The sequence below is a fragment of the Urocampus carinirostris genome, chromosome 1 (genome assembly GCF_059441175.1).
Source record: "Urocampus carinirostris isolate Australia breed hairy pipefish chromosome 1, RoL_Ucar_1.0, whole genome shotgun sequence".
NCBI lineage: Eukaryota > Metazoa > Chordata > Actinopteri > Syngnathiformes > Syngnathidae > Urocampus > Urocampus carinirostris.
Window position 1 is genome coordinate 39,306,116 of NC_142349.1, and position 21,427 is coordinate 39,327,542.

General features: G+C 37.1%; 1 protein-coding gene across 5 annotated transcripts in view; it reads left to right on the forward strand.

Moving 5' to 3' along the window:
- Positions 1-11,255, forward strand: part of LOC148374600 (tensin-3) — a 59,403-nt gene extending 48,148 nt beyond the window's left edge. For 4 of the 5 annotated variants that reach the window (XM_088338478.1, XM_088338469.1, XM_088338485.1 and 1 more), the window contains 6 exons: positions 2,451-2,528; positions 2,612-2,689; positions 7,019-7,187; positions 7,262-7,330; positions 9,048-9,077; positions 9,151-11,255. In XM_088338478.1, coding sequence (XP_088194604.1) covers positions 2,451-2,528; positions 2,612-2,689; positions 7,019-7,187; positions 7,262-7,330; positions 9,048-9,077; positions 9,151-9,295 — 569 coding nt within the window. In that variant the 3' untranslated portion in view covers positions 9,296-11,255. The remainder of the gene's footprint in view (positions 1-2,450; positions 2,529-2,611; positions 2,690-7,018; positions 7,188-7,261; positions 7,331-9,047; positions 9,078-9,150) is intronic. The other variant, XM_088338494.1, reaches the window with a different exon arrangement.
- The last annotated feature ends 10,172 nt before the right edge of the window (positions 11,256-21,427 follow it).

The following is a 21,427-nucleotide window of genomic DNA, read 5'->3' on the forward strand; positions in this document are numbered from 1 at the left end:
TACTAAAGTAAAACGAAACTGAAAGTTGAGGTGATCATCAAATTAGGTGTGAAAAACTTCTGAAGTAATATTAAGTTTATTGGTTTTCGAGAAAAAAATTATAGTGTTTGTGAGAGAGTATAATAGCGTGTGCCTGAGAATCTATAGGAGTTTGTGTGTGAGAGTATAATAGTATGCATTAAATTGTAGTGGTGTTTGTATGGGAGTACAGCATAGTAGTGTATGTATGAGAGTAAAGTACCTTGTGTGAGTGAGTAAAGTAGTGTGTATGAGAGTGTATAGTAGTGTGTGTGTGTGAGAGAGAGAGAGAGAGAGTTTAGAAGTGTGTATGAGAAAGGATGGCACTGTTTGTGCATGGACGTGGCTTTATGAGAATATGGTTGTGTTTGTGTGAATGTGTAATATGTGAGAGCAAGTATGATTTACTGCTCAAATGATGCCTCATAGTTCACACTTATATTTTACATTCCAGGATATCCTACATTTCATCACTCACCATATTTAAAGAGTCATTTCCTTAGCACATGAATGGAAATTCCACTACTTTTTGCTGGAGTCACTAACAAATTAAATCATTTGGGGGGGGGGGACTTTATTGTGTGTTAATATTTACAGTCATTTGAATATATTACTTTCACCAAAACTACCACATTTTGCTAAGACTACTTGTCATTGATTCACCCAACCACTTATTCTCACCATTACTTGTGTGTATATTCCTGAAATTCAGGTACGATAAAGGACATACTACATTTCTTAATATACACTTAAATATTCCATTATTCCCTATTTTAAATGATATATTACACCACTTATCAAAATTTGTACTAGAATTTTCTGTAACTCTTGAAATGTCCCCAATACCTGTAACAACAACAAAAACTGCTATTCATAATACAGAGCCGAAAAAAACCACGACTCCCAACATAAGAGAAAGCTCTATAACTCCTTATCAAATGCATAGCATGAATAATAACTAACAGAAAATGTCCCCCCAAAACATTGGGTAATAAAAATCATCCTAATTGTTGTTGGCATGACCCAAGTAACTCATTAGATTATCTTTAGTTTTTAGAAATAAAATGTATCTTCATACTAATTGATAACTACGTACTGAATATTGTTTATGATGAGATTAGACGTGGCACTCCAGGGTGGACGCTTAATAAAATATTTAAAAGTAATGCTTATAGACTGGCTAAAATGTAAGTGTTTTTTTACATATTGTACTTCAATTTGGAATACGTAAGTCATCTTAGAGTTCTGTAAAATCCAATTAACAACACATATTTAGTTGTATGAATAGATAAAAGTCCTAAATCAGTGTTTTTTTTTTTCAAATGGAAAGATATTTACAAGTAATTACTGTATTGCTACACGCACAGCCAAATTTAGCAATTGCAACGCTAGAACAGGTTTGGTGCAGTATATGTAGGGCACAGTCTTACCAAAAATTTACAGTCAAGTTGTCACACCAAAGACACTCTTTTGGCTGTACAATCTTTTATATGGAAGCTCATTAAACAGTGTGTGTTCACTGTTGAAACACTTTATGGTCAAAATCCACAGAACAAACTGTAAACACTCCAAAACTCCAGCAAAGCACCTAGAGTAATTTGATTGGGTGAGCGGTACGAATGGGCAGAGCTATACATAGCGTGCACTCCTTCTCCTTGCCCAGTGCCGTCTGCACTGAAAGTAAATATGTTGCAGTATTTTGTGACACTTTTACAAAAGAACTTCACTCGCACGTGGTTTTGAAACCATTATTTAGAGTAAAAATGACAGTCAAAATGAGAATCAACACAGCGGGACGGAGACAAGTTTTAAGTGGTATAATAATATTGAGATGCGGACACAGGCTTTGGCATATTTGATCTTCTAGACACTAAAAGCTGAGAGAAATGTAATTTCAATTTTCTGTTTATCCTGAAGAATTTACAATAAAGTTGACTATTTCACAGGTTTAATCGAATCATCAAATGTAACACAGTAAAATAAAATGTGCTAAGGAATTAGCTTTTGTCTTTAGAACCAGTTTGGAAGTTTTGTTGAAATCTGTCTTAAAATATATAGTGTGGCTCCCCCCCAATAAAAAATCTAAATACTTTGGCTTTTATTGCTATTATTGCTCTGAAAAAGGTTCCCTACCCCTGGCATAAACTAATCTTCGAAATGTTCGTTCCTAATTTATAAAATGACCACTAGAAGGCCATCCTGGGGAACTAGTACTCATCCGTCTACCTATTAGTCCAATGTCCATCAGTACTCGACATCTCGGATTTCTATTTCTAATGTGTTATTCACAACTCTACTGCCAATAAAAACCTTAAGTGGCGACTCGAATGTGATTTAGAAAACAAGAATTTAGTGAAAAATATTGGTTTGGTTATAATGCATGACTCATCTTGTGTGTGTATTACTCAACAAAACACTGTATTGGTTTACAGGAAGTTTACCTGCTCTGGTTTGCCAGCATTCAATAACTCCATTGGCCCTGCCTTGTAAACTTATCATACCCGACAAAGGTAAACACGTTCACAAGCTCGCCAAAATCTCATACTTTGAAAATGTTACGGGAGTTATATTTTCCCATCTAACTTTCTTTTAGACCCTCTCGAAGACGTGGTTGAGAAGACGCCTCAGTCTGTCACTAATTCTGCTGCGGAACTTCTCAAACAAGGAGCAGGTAAAGTAGAAGAATGCTTGTGTTTACATTTACCGTATTTTACGCACTATAAGGCGTACCCCCAAAGATTTTTCTTTAGTGATATGTTTTCGTATGTAAGGTACACCGGACTATATTGCGCATATAATTCAAACTAGAGAAAGGGTTAGGCTTGAACTAAAAATAATTACCATATTTGAGCATTGATTGAATTTGTCAAAATATGTTACTGATCACAGGGATCAAACCTGGAATTTTTGGTTTGAACAATTTTATTGACACTTTTAACAGCAAATGAACAATGTGAGGTTTGAACAATTTTTCGCAACAATTTTAACAGCAATTAAGCATATTCACAATTTCGTTATATCTGACAGTGTCGGATACTACCTACCAGGGATACAGACTATACACCAAAAGGCATTAGGTTTTATGTCATCATTAAACTATTTTTAGTCAGAGTACCACGTGTCGATGATATTACGGGACCGGGCGGCAAACATAGTGTCAGACTTTAAACAGTGCACAAAAAGGTTGGGGACCACCAAAATACAGAATTGTATCCCCTACTAGCAAAGTTTTTATTGAGCGGTACGAAATTCTAAACTGAATGAAGAAAAAGGCATTGTAGGAAGTAATTAGGTTATCCTGACATATGTAAATAAATGCATGGCTGCACGAATCTAACAACCTTATTCACTTACAATACTTAGAGCCAAGAAAACGTAAAAAAAGGTTTCATAGATGGATAGACAGACAGATAGATACAGTACTTTATCAACTACTAGAAACGTTTTCATTGAGCGGTGCAATATTCCGAACTGAATGAAGAGAAGGGCATTGTGGGAAGTAATTTGGTCGTCCTGAAAGATATGAATAAATGCATGGCTGCACGAATTTAACAACATTAGTCACTTACATTACTGGCTAAGAAAACGTAAAAAAAAGTTGAATAGATAGATAGATACTATATTCATCTCCCATAGGGAAATTCACAATATCGATTATAATCACTTTCTGTTTTGTCATTTCTTCAACATTTGTATCTGGTACCATGACCAAAAATAGTGTTATGATGATATAAAACATCTTGCCATTTCCTTCATCATATATGTCCACAGTAGCTTGGTGGATAGAATTCTGTGCTCTTACTGCTGCTATCTGGGTTTGATTCCCGTTGCCACCATTGGCATGCAATTTTGGTAAGACTGAACAAATATTGTAATAAAGTGGGTATGCATTGCTAATTGTTTACCTACATAAAGCACACTGAATTATAAGGGGCACTGGATTATAAGGCGCACGTTAAAATTCCTGGGCAATTTGGGTTTTTGGGTTGCGCCTTATAGTCCAGGAAAATACGGTACATTTAGTGATAGGTGACACTTTTCTGATCCTCAGTTTAGATGTGGGTTATACATCTCAAGAAAATAAAACAAAAATTTAAATCTCTTCAGATCACAATAGGGCAAAACTTGAGACATTTGACATTTCAGGGTTCGTACAGGTGCTTGAAATCCATTAAAATGCTTGAATTTCAATGTTCTGTTTTCAATGATAAAAATGTGCTTGAATTTTTCGTGAATTGCTTGTAAATTGTTGAAATTGTTGCCATTGTTCACAACAAATCTGCTTGAAAATTATGCCGACACTGCTTTCTGTTGGCCTCGCTTTGCCATTCCATTTCTTCGTCCCCTTGTAATTTGCTGAGTTAGTTTGTATGACATTGTCTTATCATTTATAAGCCACTTAGTGTGTTAAATAAGTCAAATCAAGTCATGTTTATTTGTATAGCCCTTAATCACAAAGAGTCTCAAAGGGCTGCACAGACCACAGATTATTGCAAACCACAAACTATTATTACACCATCCCCTGTTCTATAACCTACATGATGGCAAGGAAAAGCTCAAAAACCTTAACATGAGGAAAATGAAGAAACCTTGAGAAGGGACTGCACATGAGGTAATCCCTTAAATAAGTGAAAATAAGGTCATTGCATTTTTGGAGTTAAGGTGTAAGATTGTAGTACCCCTTTGGTCCGACAGAGGACGTTTTTATAAAAGTATTTTACATTAAAAAAAAGAATTGTTGAACATTACTTCTTTACAAACCAAATTGGCAAGAAACAGTAAACCACTAGAGAGTTAACTATTTTTAAGGGAACAGAAAGTGCTGCAGATTTTTTTTTTACAATAGATTAATAAAATATAAAAAAGTAAAAAGACAAATTATAATGACGACATGTTTATCTCAACACAAGGGCCAGATTCTTTAGCATATTATATATCATTTGTGCATCAGGAATGTTGGTATCATATTCAAAGATCTAACGAAATTGATTCGTTGTAGAAGAAAGCTATTAGGATTGTGCATGATTGTAGGCATAAAACATACAGCCTTCATTGGCAACATTTTGATCACATTTAGATATTTTTTGGCAGATAAAAATATTGCTAAACATGAAATGTAATTTATCGCTCTTTTTTCTTTTTGTTTTGTATGATAAGTCTACATGTATTATGATCTAGGGCAGCAACTAACAATTATTTTAATAATGGCTGAATCGGATGATTATCATTTTGGATTACTTTTGTTTCCTCAATATTTGAATGTTTTGGACGGATTGAAAATAGAAAAAATAGCTTACAAAAGAAAAAAAACGAAAATGAAAAAAAAAGAGAAATACATACGAATAAATGCTATAAGCCTGTAAATATGTAAGATACATTTTAATAAAGTGAAAAAAGATGCAGGAAAGACAAATTCAAAATCATAACAAGAAAACCAAACTTAAGAAAATAAGGAGGACTTGTATAAAATGGAATATCTACAGAAATGTATCTTCTCTAGAATATTCATCCAGAATACGTACAGTTTATGATGTTTATATGTCAATAAGGCAGATTTTTAATGTCATCGTTTAAAAAGTTCCGTAAATAGATAGCTTTGTAATGTTGTGCGAGAATATTCGACCTTAATGTTCTGGATTCCCCTGAGATGATACGTCTCTGCTTTGTTGAGAAACAACTGTTGAATATTCGTTGCTTACTTGCTTTAGATACTAATAGTAGGGATTTAAGTTACAATATATCTTCAAATTTTAACATGTTGGGTTTTATTAACTGTATGTTTTATGCCTACAATCATGCACAATCCAAATAGCTGTCTTCTATAACGAATCAATATTCTATATTGCATATATGTATTTCCCCAAATCTCTATACATTAAATAAGTCAAATCAATACACTGTATATAATATACGTTTTTTTGGTCAGATATATGTCTTCATTTATTTATGACTGCAATGTATGCATCTTATTGTACCATCAATTTTGTTTATATAGCACATTTAGTTAGATTTCAATGTCTGAAAAGTGCAAATTTGGATTTGGATGTAAATGACCTGGTGAAAAATGCGGTCTTAGGACGCCCTCTGTTGGACTAAACTGTACTATCAGCGTGCACACTTATTTGCATTGAATTGATGTGCTGAGAGAGACGAATACACCGATGATTTAAGTCGTCTCCAACGCTTTTAATAGTCGATTTTAATCGATTTTATTGATTCGTTATTGCAGCCCTAATATGATGTTTGGGTAAGGTGTTAGTATGGTATCTTACACATCTGCAGGTGATGTCATACATTTGCATTTGTATGTATATTTGTTTATTGTTAAGTTATATGACTAACACTTGTATATTTGATTGTTTTATATTATAGAATAATCTGTTGTTTCTTGCACTATTTTGCTATCCGTCCATACCTTCAATTTTTAAATATATAGGGGAAATTAAAAATCTTTTTTATTTTAAAAATATGATTCATCAATTAATCATTGACAGATTCATTGGCTATTCAAATAATCATGAGTTGCAGCCCTAAGTATGAGTGCAAGGATTACGTATCAATCATGGGTAATGCAAAAATTCAAGGTAGTATTTCCCATTGGGGAATTGTTATGGGAAGAACTTCCTGCAACTGAAAATGTAAGCTATTACCATCATTTTACCCAACACCATCAAAGGGAGAGAGTTGTCCGAAAAAACAAAAACATTTGCGATTTACTCAAGATCTAAAACTCAAATAACTTGATAAATGCACAAGCAACATTAATAATCCTATGTGAATAGCAGATATAGTTGTGGATGAGCAAACTACGTGATTGACCTGTACCGGATTTTTTCTTCTAATTGTTCTGGAGAAATTTAAATAGAAAAAAAAAATTGCTTCGAAAGTCCTTAAAAAGTTCTTGAATTTGGTCATGAAAAAGGTGTACAAACCCTGATTTTTATTATGTGGCCTTTATCATTTCCAGTAAAATCAAATGTGTGTGGTGTACCGTTTGTAGCTTGTAACGTATGGTACCTTGGCTCGGTGGACATGGAGTCCCTGACGGGGGTGCAGGCGGTGCAGAAAGCCACTGGCGTGACCCTGAGCGCCGAGCCGCCTCCGATTTCCACCGTGGTCCATTTCAAAGTCTCCTCGCAGGGAATCACACTGACTGATAACCAGAGAAAGTGAGCGGAACACATGCATGGAAAAGAGAAACACAGCACTCTTCACGTGTTCCTAACATGTGGGTGCTTTTCAGGCTTTTCTTCAGGAGGCACTACAATGTCAACACGGTGATTTTCTGTGCTTTGGACCCTCAAGATAGAAAGTGAGTAAGATATGTGCAAATTCTAATCGAGTGGGGATCTGTGTTCCCTTGTGGGAATGTGAAGGAACTCGTGTGGTAACCTTACTATTCAAATTTCACACTGCTACCTCTTCATAGGAGCTTAATTCGTTTCAGGATTATGCTTGTAGCCTGAATTGCCCGTGTGACAAGCACATTTTCCTAATATGAAGTAATTAAAATTACCACATTTCCAGGACTATAGGGCGCACCCCCAAAAATAGTTTTTTTGTCCTATATTTTCCTTACATGAAGCCCACAGGAGTATAAGGCTCTACAGTCTACAAGTCCTAGTTCAGTCAAACGTATTAACCCCTTGCCATTGTGATGGCTTTCAAAGAAGCAAATGCGTGTCACGTACGGACACTGTGTCTGTCTGATGTCACCAATCACTTAAATGCGTCATTCCACAAATCATTAGGAAGGTTTAACTCTTGGGATTCAAGAAATGCCATCCATTTCTTAGTTTCAATTTTCTTTTTTGCTGGCAACCGTGTGGACAGCAAAGTAAGGATTTCATTGTGCGGGGAAACGTGGTTCTCTACTGTGCATAAGACAATAAACACTTGAATTGAATTCAAGAATAGACTCTTCACAAAAACATTAAAATCTGTCTGAAACAAGATACCGGGTAAAATATAAAGTCGGGGTAGCTCACCAAAGTCGTCTTGCAGCCATCACGTTCCAATAATAATACGCAACCATGGTCCTCTTACATCCGTGAGTGTAGTAAATCCATCCATTATCTGCACTGCTTATCCTCAGTAAGGTCACAAGGTGCTGGAGCCGATTCCAGCTATCTTTGGGGAGTGGGCAGGGTACACCCTTAACCGGTTGCCAGCCAGTCGCAGGCCACTCGTAGACAGACAACTCACTCGCTCATTCACACCTAGGGACGATTTGGACCGGCCAATTAACCTGAAATGCATGTTTTTGGAATGTGGGAGAAAACCGGAGTGCCCGAAAAACAACCCACACAGGCACGGGGAGAACATGCAAACTCCACACGGTAAGGTTCAATCTCATGACCTCAGAACTGTACCGCACACACGCTAACCACTGCCCTGCCGCGCTGATAAATCCAACCACGTAAAATATTTGCGCACCCCAAAACACGCGATAATGCCGACAAATAAAGGAAAAAATCAGCCGAGAAGTATCTGCATCGATTGACGTTGCTTGTTGCTAGCTGTCTGTTTAGCCCCATAATTCCTGTTTACAAATACAGGCTACAGTAGTAAAAAATGATTTCTCCAGGCAGTAGAGCAACCAAATGTGTGACTCAAATCTTTTGTCGGCCAATTGCAGGTCTAGTTTTGCCCTGCTTTTTCCTATGTGAGCCTATAAATGCTAAAAAAGACCCGCCTCCTTTACCTCTGATTAACATTAGCCAATACTGACCGATTCAAATGATGATTGAACAGTTGGTTAGGAAATGAAACGTTTTTACCAGCATACAACGCAGACGTCTACGGGGGGGAAAAATCATATTCTGCAAATAGTAAACTGTAAATAGTAAAATATGCAGCCAAAAACGTTAATCAGAAATATAGTTTGGAGTCAGCGAGCAGCGGAGGTGACAATGAGTCTGACGTAGTTACCTATTGTCTTTTTGGTGGAAAATATATTCCACACTAGGCACGTTTCTTAAGAACGTTTGAAGGTGTTTGTTATAATTGGTCATTTTCCCCCACAACAGGTGGAAAAGAGATGGCTGCACGTCAGCAAAGTAAGAACTATATTTACACCCGCTATTGAAACGCGAGGACATTTCCCTTACGCTTTTCTGTTCTTCCTCGCAGAATCTTTGGCTTTGTGGCCCGAAAGAGCGGCACCTCCATGGACAACGTGTGCCACCTTTTTGCCGAGCACGACCCCGAGCAGCCGGCTAGCGCCATCGTCAATTTCGTGTCTAAGGTGATGATCGGCTCGCAGAAGAGTAAATAGGAGCGGCGCCTCCTAAAAGAAGCAGGACCATGAGATCAAAGCTAGATCATGACCAAGATTCTCAGCTGAACGTGGAGTCTCGTGCCTACATGATCACACCTCTTAATATTTTTATTCTTATTTCAATGTTAAACGGCAAGGGCATTACTTCTTCTGATTAGTAAAATGCATTTATGCAATTCTTGCGTCATGAAAAATGCGCAAAAGCGGTGAGCATGTATATAAATGTGTTTCATGGGACGGATAGCGTGCATATATGATCAATGCAACGTAAAAAAAAATATTTTTCTAAACTTAAAACATTGCAAGTCTAAGTTTAATGTTTACAAAAGCTGTCAACATTCAAATGAGGAAAGAGTGTTTGTAGGTAAATGTGTGTGTGTGCGTGTGTTAAAAAAAGACTATAAGTAAACTCTAATATATATATGATATACCCCCAAACCTCCTCAACACAAACTCCTAGCAGAGATATGATCTGAAGCCCAAGACTGAGCCATGTCGGGCCTGAAATATCAATCATTATGTTTGGGTCAGGCTTCTCTCTGGCTGCTTTATTTTTTTAAATGATCTACCTATCATTGTTGTTTTTTGTCGCTCTGCCTCTCTCTCTCTCTCTCTCTCTCTCTCTCTCTCTCTCTCTCTCTCTCTCTCTCTCTCTCTCTCTCTCTCTCTCTCTCATAAGGTGCTGTGCTAGATTCTTAAGGACGTACTGCTGCTGTGGTTTATGGCCCAATTATAAACCTGTCAAAATGGCGGATGGCCTTAAAATGTTGCCGTCAACTCTTAAAAAAATCCATTGATGGTGGAAATTGTCGGGTAATGTATCCTATGTAGACATAAAGTACATAGCTTCGATTTTGTTACCAAAGATTCGGGTTTGCTTCGGGCTTGGTCCTGCAAACCGAGTTAATCGATCGGACTCGGGCTGGGTCCGCCTTTTATACCCGCAGGCCTGGGTCGGGTCGGGCTGGATTTTTTGTGGACCTGATCTTACCTCTGGTTCCGAGTAGTGTCCTATTCATTTATACCAAATCGATATTGTGAAATGTGTGTTTGACTTCTAAGTGTTCAGCCCCAAAAATGTTTTTGTTGGTCACCGAGCCAAATCAAAAATGAAATTAAACAATTCTATTTAAATTCTTAAATGTAAAACACATTTGAATAAGAAATATGAAAGCTATATCATCATCCTTTGTTACATATTCATATTGCTATTATTGTAGTTATTATAGTCTTTAAAAAAACAATTTTTTGCCTGTCCACAAAAAAAATGTTTTATTTTAATTTATTTCTTTTTTCAGGCACTGAAACTCCCTGAAGTTTTTTAGTCCTACCTAGCGGGGATGTGACCTCAATGGCAAATGGACTTGTTTGTTTTTTTCTTGTAAAGTTTTTTGTTTTGTTTTGGTTTTTTACACAGTAGTGATTAATTTTGTGATCCTTCTTTGCCAAATTATATATATATTTTAATGTCATCTTAATGTCCGTGGCACCCACCCATTGCCAAATTATACGATTTGGAGGTTTGGTTAAATGTAATTTTAAGTGCAGCTCGTCGAAATAAAAATATATTTTTAAAAGGTAGGATGATAAGTGTTCACTGATTTTGTATGCTAACGCACCTCCATTCAAGACATGTCTTTTGCTGCCCCCAGGGGGAGTGCTTCCCACAAATTTTGAAAACTGCTGTTCTCAAAGATTATGGATTTATGCATTAATGTCTTAAACTTGACGGATATACGAAAAAAACACCGTTGTAATTTTGTGTTAAAGCTCTGAAAATATTGCAAGTATGTATTTCCACCTTCAATTGTTTAATGTCAGTATAATTACACACAATGTAAATTTGGCCGCATGTTTGTGTACCTCATGTCGACTAGACCTCTGTGTATCAGTTGATTTGGAAATATGATATGGGATTGTTTTTATGTCTTCTGTAAATAAATACATGCAAACCCTTTTTATTTTATGACGTGGATTGTTTTGAAAGCACCTGCAAAAGGATTAGAATAATCCGTTTTTCGCGGGGGTGGCATTCCAAAAATGTTCCGCAATAGTCAAAACCTTTATTTATTCATTTATTACTCTATTCCATATCGAAACCAAAGAACAAACCCAATTTACAGGCTCAAGTATTTGCTTGATGAAAAAAAGTACTGTACTTCATTAACTTTTTTTACAGATAACATTTGCATGTCATGTTATAAATTTAAAAATAATCTTACTGCTCTAGATAGATAGATACTTTATTCATCCCTGATAGGGAAATTCATACTTCCGAAAGTATCCTTGTGTTGAAAATAAAATAATAATAAAATAAAAGAAGTAGAATACAGAAATACCCAATATAACGTGTTGATATAGAGTATTTAAATAGTGCTACATAAAATACACACTGTTGTAAAAATAGTGTCACGAAACAGAACAGGAAGCAGGAAGTAGGAACTCATTTGCATAGACGTCCTCACACTTTAATTGAGAAAGAAAAGTTGTCCAAAACACAAACGGACCAGACCAAAAAACAAACTAGCCATTTCCAGAATTAAACAGAACTTGCAGGAATCTTTCAGAATGTTACACCGAAGTGCAACAAAGTCCAACAAGTATGACCAAGCATAAACAAGTTTTCAACAACGATCTGGCCAAGCGCAGTTCAAAAGAGTACGTTTAAGTACCCACAGAAGTAATCGATAAATGCGAGTCAGCTGGTGTCAAGGGGCGGTGCCAGCTGGGCGCCAGGGCAACCGTGCAGAACCTGATAAATAAGGTAATATCCAAACGTGGGGGTGGGGTTTAATGTGGGCTTTTACTCCCCGGGTGGTGTTAAAGAGCCTCATGGCATGAGGAAGAAATTATCTCCTCAGTCTGTCCGTGAAACAAGACTGTGACAGCAGTCTGTCGCTGAAGCTGCTTTTCCGTTTGGAGATGATGCTGTGTAGTGGATGTGATGAATTGTCCATGATTGATCGCAGCTTTTTCAGTGCCCGTCTCTCAGCTACAGTTGTCAAGCTGTCCAGCTCTGTACCTATAACAGAGCCCACTTTCCTCATTAGTTTATAAAGACGAGAGGCATCCTTCTTCTTAGCGCTGCCTCCCCAACGCGTTGCCGCATAGACGAGGGCGCTTGCCACAACAGTCTCACAGAACATTTGCAGGAGCTTTTTGCAGATGTTGAAGGACGCCAGCCTTCTGAGGAAGTACAGTCGGCTTTGTCCTTTCCTGCATAGAGCTTCTGTCTTGGCAGTCCAGTCCAGTTTATTGTTCAGATCCACACTCAGGTATTTGTAGGTCTGGACAAATTCTACAGATTCTCCTTTGATAGTTAGAGGAACCGGGTGAGTTCTAGTTCACCTGAAGTCTACCACCATCTCTATTGCACAACTGTATTAAGGACATGATCCCTTTTACTTGGCATGATACAGTTGTGGTCAAAAGTTTACATACACTTGTGAAGTACAATGTCATGGCTCTCTTGAATTTAGAGTTATTTCTACAACTCTGATTTTTATCTAAGAGTGATAGGAACCGATAGTTCTTTGTCACAAAAAAACATTCATGAGATTTGGTTCTATTATGACTTTATTACGGGTTAACAGATAAAGTGATCAAATCTGCTGTATAGCAACACGAATTACAAATTTTGGTGACTTCGAAATATTTGTTAATGAAATGAGCTTAATAGCATAGCCTCCTAACTTCTTGTGAGCATTTATGAGTAACTACAGATGGTGACTTCTCTGAGGCGATTAAATAGGGCTTATTAAATGCAAACGCCCACAAACCCTAAAATGGTAAGTTAAAGGAGCTCAGCATGGATCTGAAGAAGTGAATAATTGACTAGAACAAGTCAGGAAAGTCACTTGGAGCCATTTCAAAGACACTGCAGGTCCCTAGAGCAACAGTGCAAACAATTGTTTGTATGTATAAGGTACATGGCACTCTTTTGTCACTGTCACAATGAGGAAGAAAACGAAAGCTATCACATGCCGCTGACAGAAAGTTGGTCAGGAGGATGAAGATTCAACCGAGAATCACAAAAAAGTAGATCTGCCCAGAATTAGAAGCTGCTGGAACACTGGTGTCAGTGTCCACAGTCAAGCGTGTTTTGCATCTCCATGGACTTAGAGGCTGCTGTGCAAGAAGGAAGCCCTTTCTCCAAAAGCGACACCTTAAGGTTCGACTGAAGTTTCCTTCTAGTCACATGGAAAAAAATAAGATGGATAGATAGATAGATACTTTATTCATCCCTGTAGGAAAATTAACACTCCTAGCAGTATCCTTGTGTTGAAAATAAAATAATAATAAAATAAAAGAAATCGAATGTGTCATAATAAGACCTTCTGGTGGAAAGTTCTGTGGTCAGACAAAAAAAAATCAAGCTATTTGGCCACAATGCCCAGCAATGTGTCTGGAGGAGAAAAGGTAGGGCCTTTAACCCCACGTACACCCAGGGTTGGGTAGGGTTACTTTGACTGGATTACTTTCAATTACTTTTGGATTACTCCAATACCAAATATGCTAATAAAAGACAAAAGATACTAAATATGAATAAAATTACTAAATTTTGTGCAGGCTTGGGGGGTAACGAAATACATGGAACGGCAAAAATGATGTTGGCAAGCTGTTTGGATTTATTTTCATTTTGTTTCTGTCGCATTTTATGTTAGTTTTGCCGGAGATCAAAGAGATCAAAGCCAGGAGAGAAAGCTTACCACGTGTTGTGAGTCATAATTTTATTTATATTTAGTTTCTTTTGTCTTTTATTAGCATAATTGGTATTTGAGTAATCCAAAAGTAATTGAAAGTAATCCAGTTAAAGTAACCCTACCTAACCCTGCGTACACCATGCCTACTGTCAAGCACGGTGGTGGTAGTATTATGCTGTGAGGCTGTTTTGCTTCCAATGGAACTGGTGCTTTAGAATAGAATAGAATAGAATATACCTTTATTGTCATTGTTACAACATGGGTTAAATATATTGTGACAACAAAATTGGATGTGGCACTCCAGTCCATATTTTACAGTGAGGATAAAAAAAACAAAGAAGATAAGGAGAGATTTAGAGAGAGTAAATGGGATAACGAAGAAAGAGGATTACCTTCAAATTATTCAAGATAACGAAAAGTCAGAGTCGCAGTTGAGTGTTTCTACAAGACAATGACTCCAAACACACATCAAAAGTGGTAACGGATTGGCTAAATCGGGCTAGAATTAAGGTTTTAGAATGGCCTTCCTAAAGTCCTGACCCCATTGAGAACTTGAGGACAATGCTGAAGAAACAAGTCCATGTCAGAAAGCCATCAAATTTATCTGAACTGCACCAATTCTGTCAAGAGGAGTGGTCAAAGATTCAACCAGACGCTTGAAGATTGCTACTAAAAGCACCTAATTGAAGTGAAACTGGCACAATATTAGCACTGCTGTATGTATATCTTTTATTTTTTATTGTTGTGGTGATACATTCGGGATTGTTGATCATTACTTTTTTTTTTGTGCGGATTTCCAAGGCGAGCAAAGAAGCAAACTTCCTGCTGATAAAGACCTGGAAGCTCTCGACCACCTGTGGGTATTTCAATCAATCGAGTTCAAACTTGATCTGAGGGTTCTGTGACTTCTTGACTGATTTCCTTGTGAGTAAATACACTGCGAGGATGAAATAACCTCCCATGCCTTTTCGCATGTCATTTGCACCACTGGTCTTAGTGGTAAAGTGTCGGCACCCTCACCACGGCGATTTGGGTTCCTTATCCGTTGCAATGATAATCAGCAATACAAACTGATTCATCATTGCTGTTACTGTACAAAGAGGTTAAAAGAGCCTAATGGCTATCTACAGTGGTCCTACGGGTACTTGAAGTCCTTAAAAATGCTGGAATTTGAATATTGTGTTGAAATAATTGGAGAAGTGCTCGAATTTTGGGTGTAGTGCTTGCAAATTTGTGCCATATATCTTGGTAGTCTGACCATGCATTAAATGAAGAAAATGAAATCATGTCTGCCTAAAAACAACATAGACACTGCTTTCTGGTGGGTTCGCTTTGTCATTGCATTTCTTCTTCCATGGTGATTAACGGCAGCTGGTATTAGTATGTATGGCGTTATGTAAAGCATCATCCCTCCCTATGTGGATGAGTAACGAGTGAAATATACTTTTATGGCAGCAAGTTAAATGAATGAAAATCGTTGCTCACCAGTTCAGGTTTACACTTAAGAGCACCCAAAACTCAACCCGGGCACGCTTAAAAATTATAATATTAATTATAAAAATTATGTCATTTAAAGAAATATTTTCCTTTCCTATTTTGCAGTCATATTTTTGTAGTATTTCTTTAGTAGATTTTAAAATATCTCTAACATTACTGTAGTTGTATTTTTGTAGTAGTTCTCTAGTCATAATTTTGTAGTTTTGCTGTAGTGTTACAGTAGTTTTATTTTTGTTGTATTTTTTTAGTATTTCTGAAGTCTGATTTTTGTAGTGTTTATATAGTATTACTGTACTTTTGTTTTGAAGAATTTTGTAAAATCCCAACAGTAATATTTTTATTGTATAATTTTTGTAGTATATCGGTAGTATTATTGTTGTATTACTGTCATTGTATTTTGTAGTACTTCTGTTGATGTACTTTTGTATTATCTCTGTCGCGATTTTTATGTAGCAGTATTTTTGTACAGTGTTACTGTATTGGTACTTTGTAGTATTACTCTGGTTGTATTTTGGAGTATTACTGTCATAATATTTCTGCAGAAGTACTTTTGTAGTTTTTCTGTCACGCTATTTTTGTAGTAGCATTATTGTACAGAAGTGTTACTGTAGTGGTATTTGTTAGTATTTCTGTAGAGGTATTTTGAAGTATTTCCATACTATTATTTTTGTAGTATTTCTTTAGAATTTGTTAATATTACTGTGGTTGTATTTTTGTATTTATGTTGTAACATTTCTGTAATAGTATTTTTTAAATCATAGTATTACTGCACTAGTATTTTTGAGTATTTTTTTTCTTTTCAGACTGAAGACAAAATAATATTCTAGGTCAATGATTTTTAACACTAAATTTTATATTATGTCTTGTGGTACCCCACAGCCCAACTGAGGATAAGCAGTGCAGATAATGGATGAATGGATGTAGTCATTTTGTAGTATTTTTATACTAGTTTTGTTGCAGACACACAAAAGGACAGTGGGTACAAGGTTGGCACCAAACCCGATTAAGTGGTACTGGGGATATTTAGAAATTGGCTTTGAAAGTCTTTAAAAAGTGCTTGGATTTGGCCATGAAAAGATGTACCAACCCTATATATGGGCGGCAGTAGCTCAGGAAGTGGAGCGCTCGTCTTGGGATCAAGGAATCCCAGTTCGAATCCCGGCTCGTCCGTGTTACATGTCGAAGTGTCCTTGGGTAAGACACTGAACCCCTAATACCCCCAATAAGCAGGTTAGCGCCTTACATGGCTGCAAGGCCGCTATTGGGAAATGTGGAGCACATTGTAAAGCACTAAGAATTAATATGAAAATAAAACACATTTCTATTGACTTGAAAAGCGCTATAGAAATGCAGATCATTTCATTTCATTTATATAGAATAAACACGGAGGCTCTTACTATAGTCTTTACTGTAATTTAATTTAATTTGCCTTATAGTCTAGTGTCCCTTCTGTAAGAAAAACATATGACAAACGAATATTTTTGAGGGGTGCCCGTATAGTTTGGAAAATATGGTACATTAGCTTTAGGGAGAAAAACAGTAGACTTAAACTTGCAACACGAGCCGGGGCAGGTCGGCTCAAACTCTAGAGTGAAAGAATACAGTAGTGATGAAAAATGTCTTCATCCTTCTCAAACTTGTCTGTTTGCTGGTGTTGAAATTTGAGAATTTCTTGGGTGGGCAGGACGGAAGTGCAAGCCCACAGGTGCATCGACCGTAACAGACCTGAGAGCTTGGTCTCTTTCTGTATTATTTGAAATAGAAGAAGATAAACAGAAAAAGAGAGCATTGGTACTTTACGCAAGAATGCATCGGTGTTGAATATATTTCATCCAAAGTTGTTGACTTATGCGAGCAATTTTCTCAGATTGATAAATTAAACTGCAGGATTAATGACACAGGAGAGGTAATTGCAAAGAAAATACACGAGAGAACTGGCCCAATTTTAATTAATCTGTACAGCAAGCAGGGGCAATAAATAGTACCACTGCAGTTTGTTTTGGGAGTAAATATCAGAGCCTATATTCTTGTTTCCCTTTTACTTTTGATTTGGCTTGTGAGCTCTGTTTGTTTCGCTAGTGAGAGTCATGAGCTAGCAATGAGACAGTTAGAAATGGTGTGGGATAACTCGTTTATTTTGTTTGACTTTTTTATGTTAAATGTCCAAATTTGGGTGAAAAAAAGAGGCACCATTTTTCAGTTTAAATAAATTCCAATTTTGTTATGTAAATTTCCTGATTCATCAGTGTCTTGACGGAGACCACCAAGCTGGCCGTTCTCACGAAACCAGGTTTTACCTACAAAATAAATGGGGACACATTTTTCTTCTTCTCCATCGTCATCTTTCTCTTCTCATTCTTTTTTTCCCTTCATAATCTTTTCCGCCTTTATTAATATCACAGTGATGTATTTTGTAGTATTTCTGATTTAATTTCTGTAGGAGTATTTTTGTATTATAGTATTACTGTAGTAGTATTTTCCTCTTTTAATGAACATTGAGATTGTTCATTTTCCTCTTCCTTCGTTTTTTTAAATTCATGTTTATGTTCTTTTCCTTTCCCTTAATCTTCCTGAATTTTCATTCTTCCACGTCTTCTTGTGTTTCCTTTTCCTAATTTTCTTCCATTATTTTCAATTTTCTTCTTTTTTTATCCTTCCTCGTGTTCCTTTTCTTGCTTTTTTCATCTTCTCAATCTTCCATTTAATCTATTATGATTGGTGCAACTATTTATCAAAAACAGCCATATTTGGGATGAGATGGACTTTTCATCCACTTTCAGGTTTTGTGCTGGAAATCCTTGAAAATGCTTGAATTTTAAGGTTGGGTCACTACCAGCCAGGCAGTCTGAAAAAGACTGGAAAAGAAAAATATGAAGTAGGCATCAATAATAAGCTATTGAGTAGAAGTGGGTCCTAAGTCTAGATTTAAAAAGTTCCACTGAGGTTGCAGATCTTATCTCTGGAGGCAGAGTATTCCGCAGCACCGGGGCCCGGATGGAGAACGTTCTCGAGCCTGCACTTCTTCTTGGCTCTCAGAGTCACAAGTAGACCGGCATTTTCAGAGCGGATGCTCTGTGTAGGAACATAGGGGGAGATCAAATCAGAGAGATAAGAGGGTGCAAGTCCATGAAAATATTTGAATGTTAGTAGGAGAACCTTAAAGTCACATCTTAAGCGGACAGGGAAACAGCGCAAATAAGCTAATATAGGAGTGATATGGTCAAACTTAGTCTTAGTAAAGAGTCTCGCTGCCGCATTCTGATTTAGCTGCAAACTTTTGATGCTAGACATCAGTAGACCAGAATACAATACATTATGGTAATCAAGCCGAGAGGTAATGAATTAGAACCTCTGCATCTGATTGGGACAGCATCGGATGAATCTACGCAATATTATGGAGGTGGAAGAAAGCTATTCAAGTAATGTTTTTCACGTGTAACTGAAATGACAAATTGGGATCAAATATAACACCTACATTTTTGACCCAGTCACTGTGGGTGGTATCACATTATTATATTACGGTGGGCCCCAAATAAATTGAGTTTAAGACCCTTGGTCTATAACACATTTTCTCAAAGGTCACCTCTAGATTTGAAGGCTACTCTCCATCCACTCCTGGTGCTGACAATGAAAAGTGCTAACCCGCCATCCACAATATTGACATCACATTATATAATCGCAGACCACCAGCGCTAACAAAACAACGAGAAGATAATAAATAGGCCGGGTAAGGGATATCACCACTCTAATCGAGTCTTTGTTCACAATGACTAATGTTGTGTCCGTAATGATACGGCGCACCACCGGGGCCACCTGGTTCAGGTGCTTTTTCACTCGCCGTGTGTTTAAAGCCAGGCCTACTGCAGTGAAGTGTGAACAGACTAATATAAATGAAGCTTGAATGAAAAGGCACTTTGTGTGTTTCACTGTCGTCCGCTCACGCACCATTGACAGAGCGCTCAGACCTCCTTCACACATGTGAGGAAATGTACGTGCATGTGTGAAAAGATGTTAAAAAGTCTGGAGCAGACAGCCTTGTGTGGACATAGGAAGCCATGTTGTCTGGGACCGGTGGAGGAGGGGGGGGTGACTGTGGAGAATTTCAGACCAAGCACAAAGTGTCACAGCCAAACTTGCTAGCTCATGACAGCCAGCTCAGCTAACTATCGTAAATCACCAATTTAAATCACAACACATGTTCGGGATCAGCATAATTTCATGTATTTTGCACTATATTATAAAATGCACCCTCAATTGATTCTGGGGGGTGGGAGTTCAGCCCGAATATGCACACACACATCTCCATGCAGGTTACTAAAATCAGCCGAAATGTTTCCCTCCCCATAAGACTCAATCAGCAAAGGCCTGACTGTTTCCAGGTCTTTTAAAAATGTCCCTGCACAATTATCGTGTGCCGGATTAGCAAAAGTAAATATTTAACAACTTAAAGATTTGGGGTTTTACAGAGAGAGCTGGGGGAAATTTCTCCTTAATTTTCTATAGGCAATGTATATTCTAATATTTGTTGACTTAGATCAGAATGGGAGAAATGTTCACATTCAGTCCAAACAACAATCCATGTCTACTTCAGAGAGGAAGAGGAAGAAAATGAAGGAGAAAAAAGAAGTATAAAAATAGAATAAAAATATAAGGAAATGGGTTAGGAAAACAAAAAGTGGATGGAGAAAAAGAAGAAAGAAAAAGAAAAAATAAGTAAGAATATGATGATGAAGCAAACAAATAGAGAAAAAGATCAAGAAGAAATAGAAGAAGAGGAAGAAAAAGGGTATTATAAAACACGTGGATAAGGAGGAATATAAAAAAGGAGAAGAAGGAGAAAAAAATTAAGAAAAAAAATGAAGAAGAAATTGGCAAATAAAGGGTACAAAAGATGAAAAAGAAAAGAAAATGAAAGAAAAGAGAGGAAGTAGAACACAAGGAAGGAAAAGAAAAAGAAGATGAGGCAAAATGAAGAAAATTAAGAAAAGGGGAATAAAAAAGGAAATACAAAAAGACGTAGAAGAATTAGAATTCAATGAAGACTAAGGGGAAGGAAAAGAAGGTAAACATGAATTTGGAAAAAGGGAACAAAGAAGATTCAACCTTAAAAATCATTATAAAAGGAAGAATGAGGCGAAAAGATTTGGAAGGTGAATAAGAATGAGGAGAGAAAGAGGACAATAAGAAGAAGAAACTACAAAAGAAAATAATAGAAAAAGATGGATACGAATCAAAATAAAATTATTAAAATGGGCTCAGAGAAGCCCTGCGACAGGCTGGCAACCAGTTCAGGGTGTGTCCTGCCCACTGCCCACTGATGGCTGGGATGGGCTCCAGCACCCCCCGCGACCCTACTGAGGATAAGCGGTGCAGATAATGGATGGATGGATGGATGGCTCAGAAAAGAAGAATTAGAGGAAGGTGAAGACGCAAAAGGAGTCAAAGGAGAGAAACAAGAACAAGAGGACGGGAAGAACAAGAAATGGAGAAACCGAATCAGGATGAAAAAAAGAAGATGAATAACAAAAGGAGAGACTAATAAAGAAAAACAGCAACAGCCAGTACAAGATTTGCAATAGTAGCAGGCACAGGCAAATTCAACCGCCCAAAGAGAATATTAGTTCAAAAAAGCACAAAGTCTGTCTGCGATAAGATCAGCAAGAGAAAGAACGTCAAAGAAAAACATTGACCTTACCCGGGTAGTCATGTGATACGCAGGACGGGCTCATTCCTCAAGGGCTCCACCCGTTCCTGTCTCACCCAAACACACCTACACATTATATACAGTATGTAAGTGTTCGGAGACATAAACACCGCTTAGGGGAACCGGGTTCAAATTGAGGTAATTATCTGAAAATAACAAACTGTACATTTTCCTCTTTGGACTGGATTCAAAGCATGAAGAATGGATGATGGAGCTGCACCTACA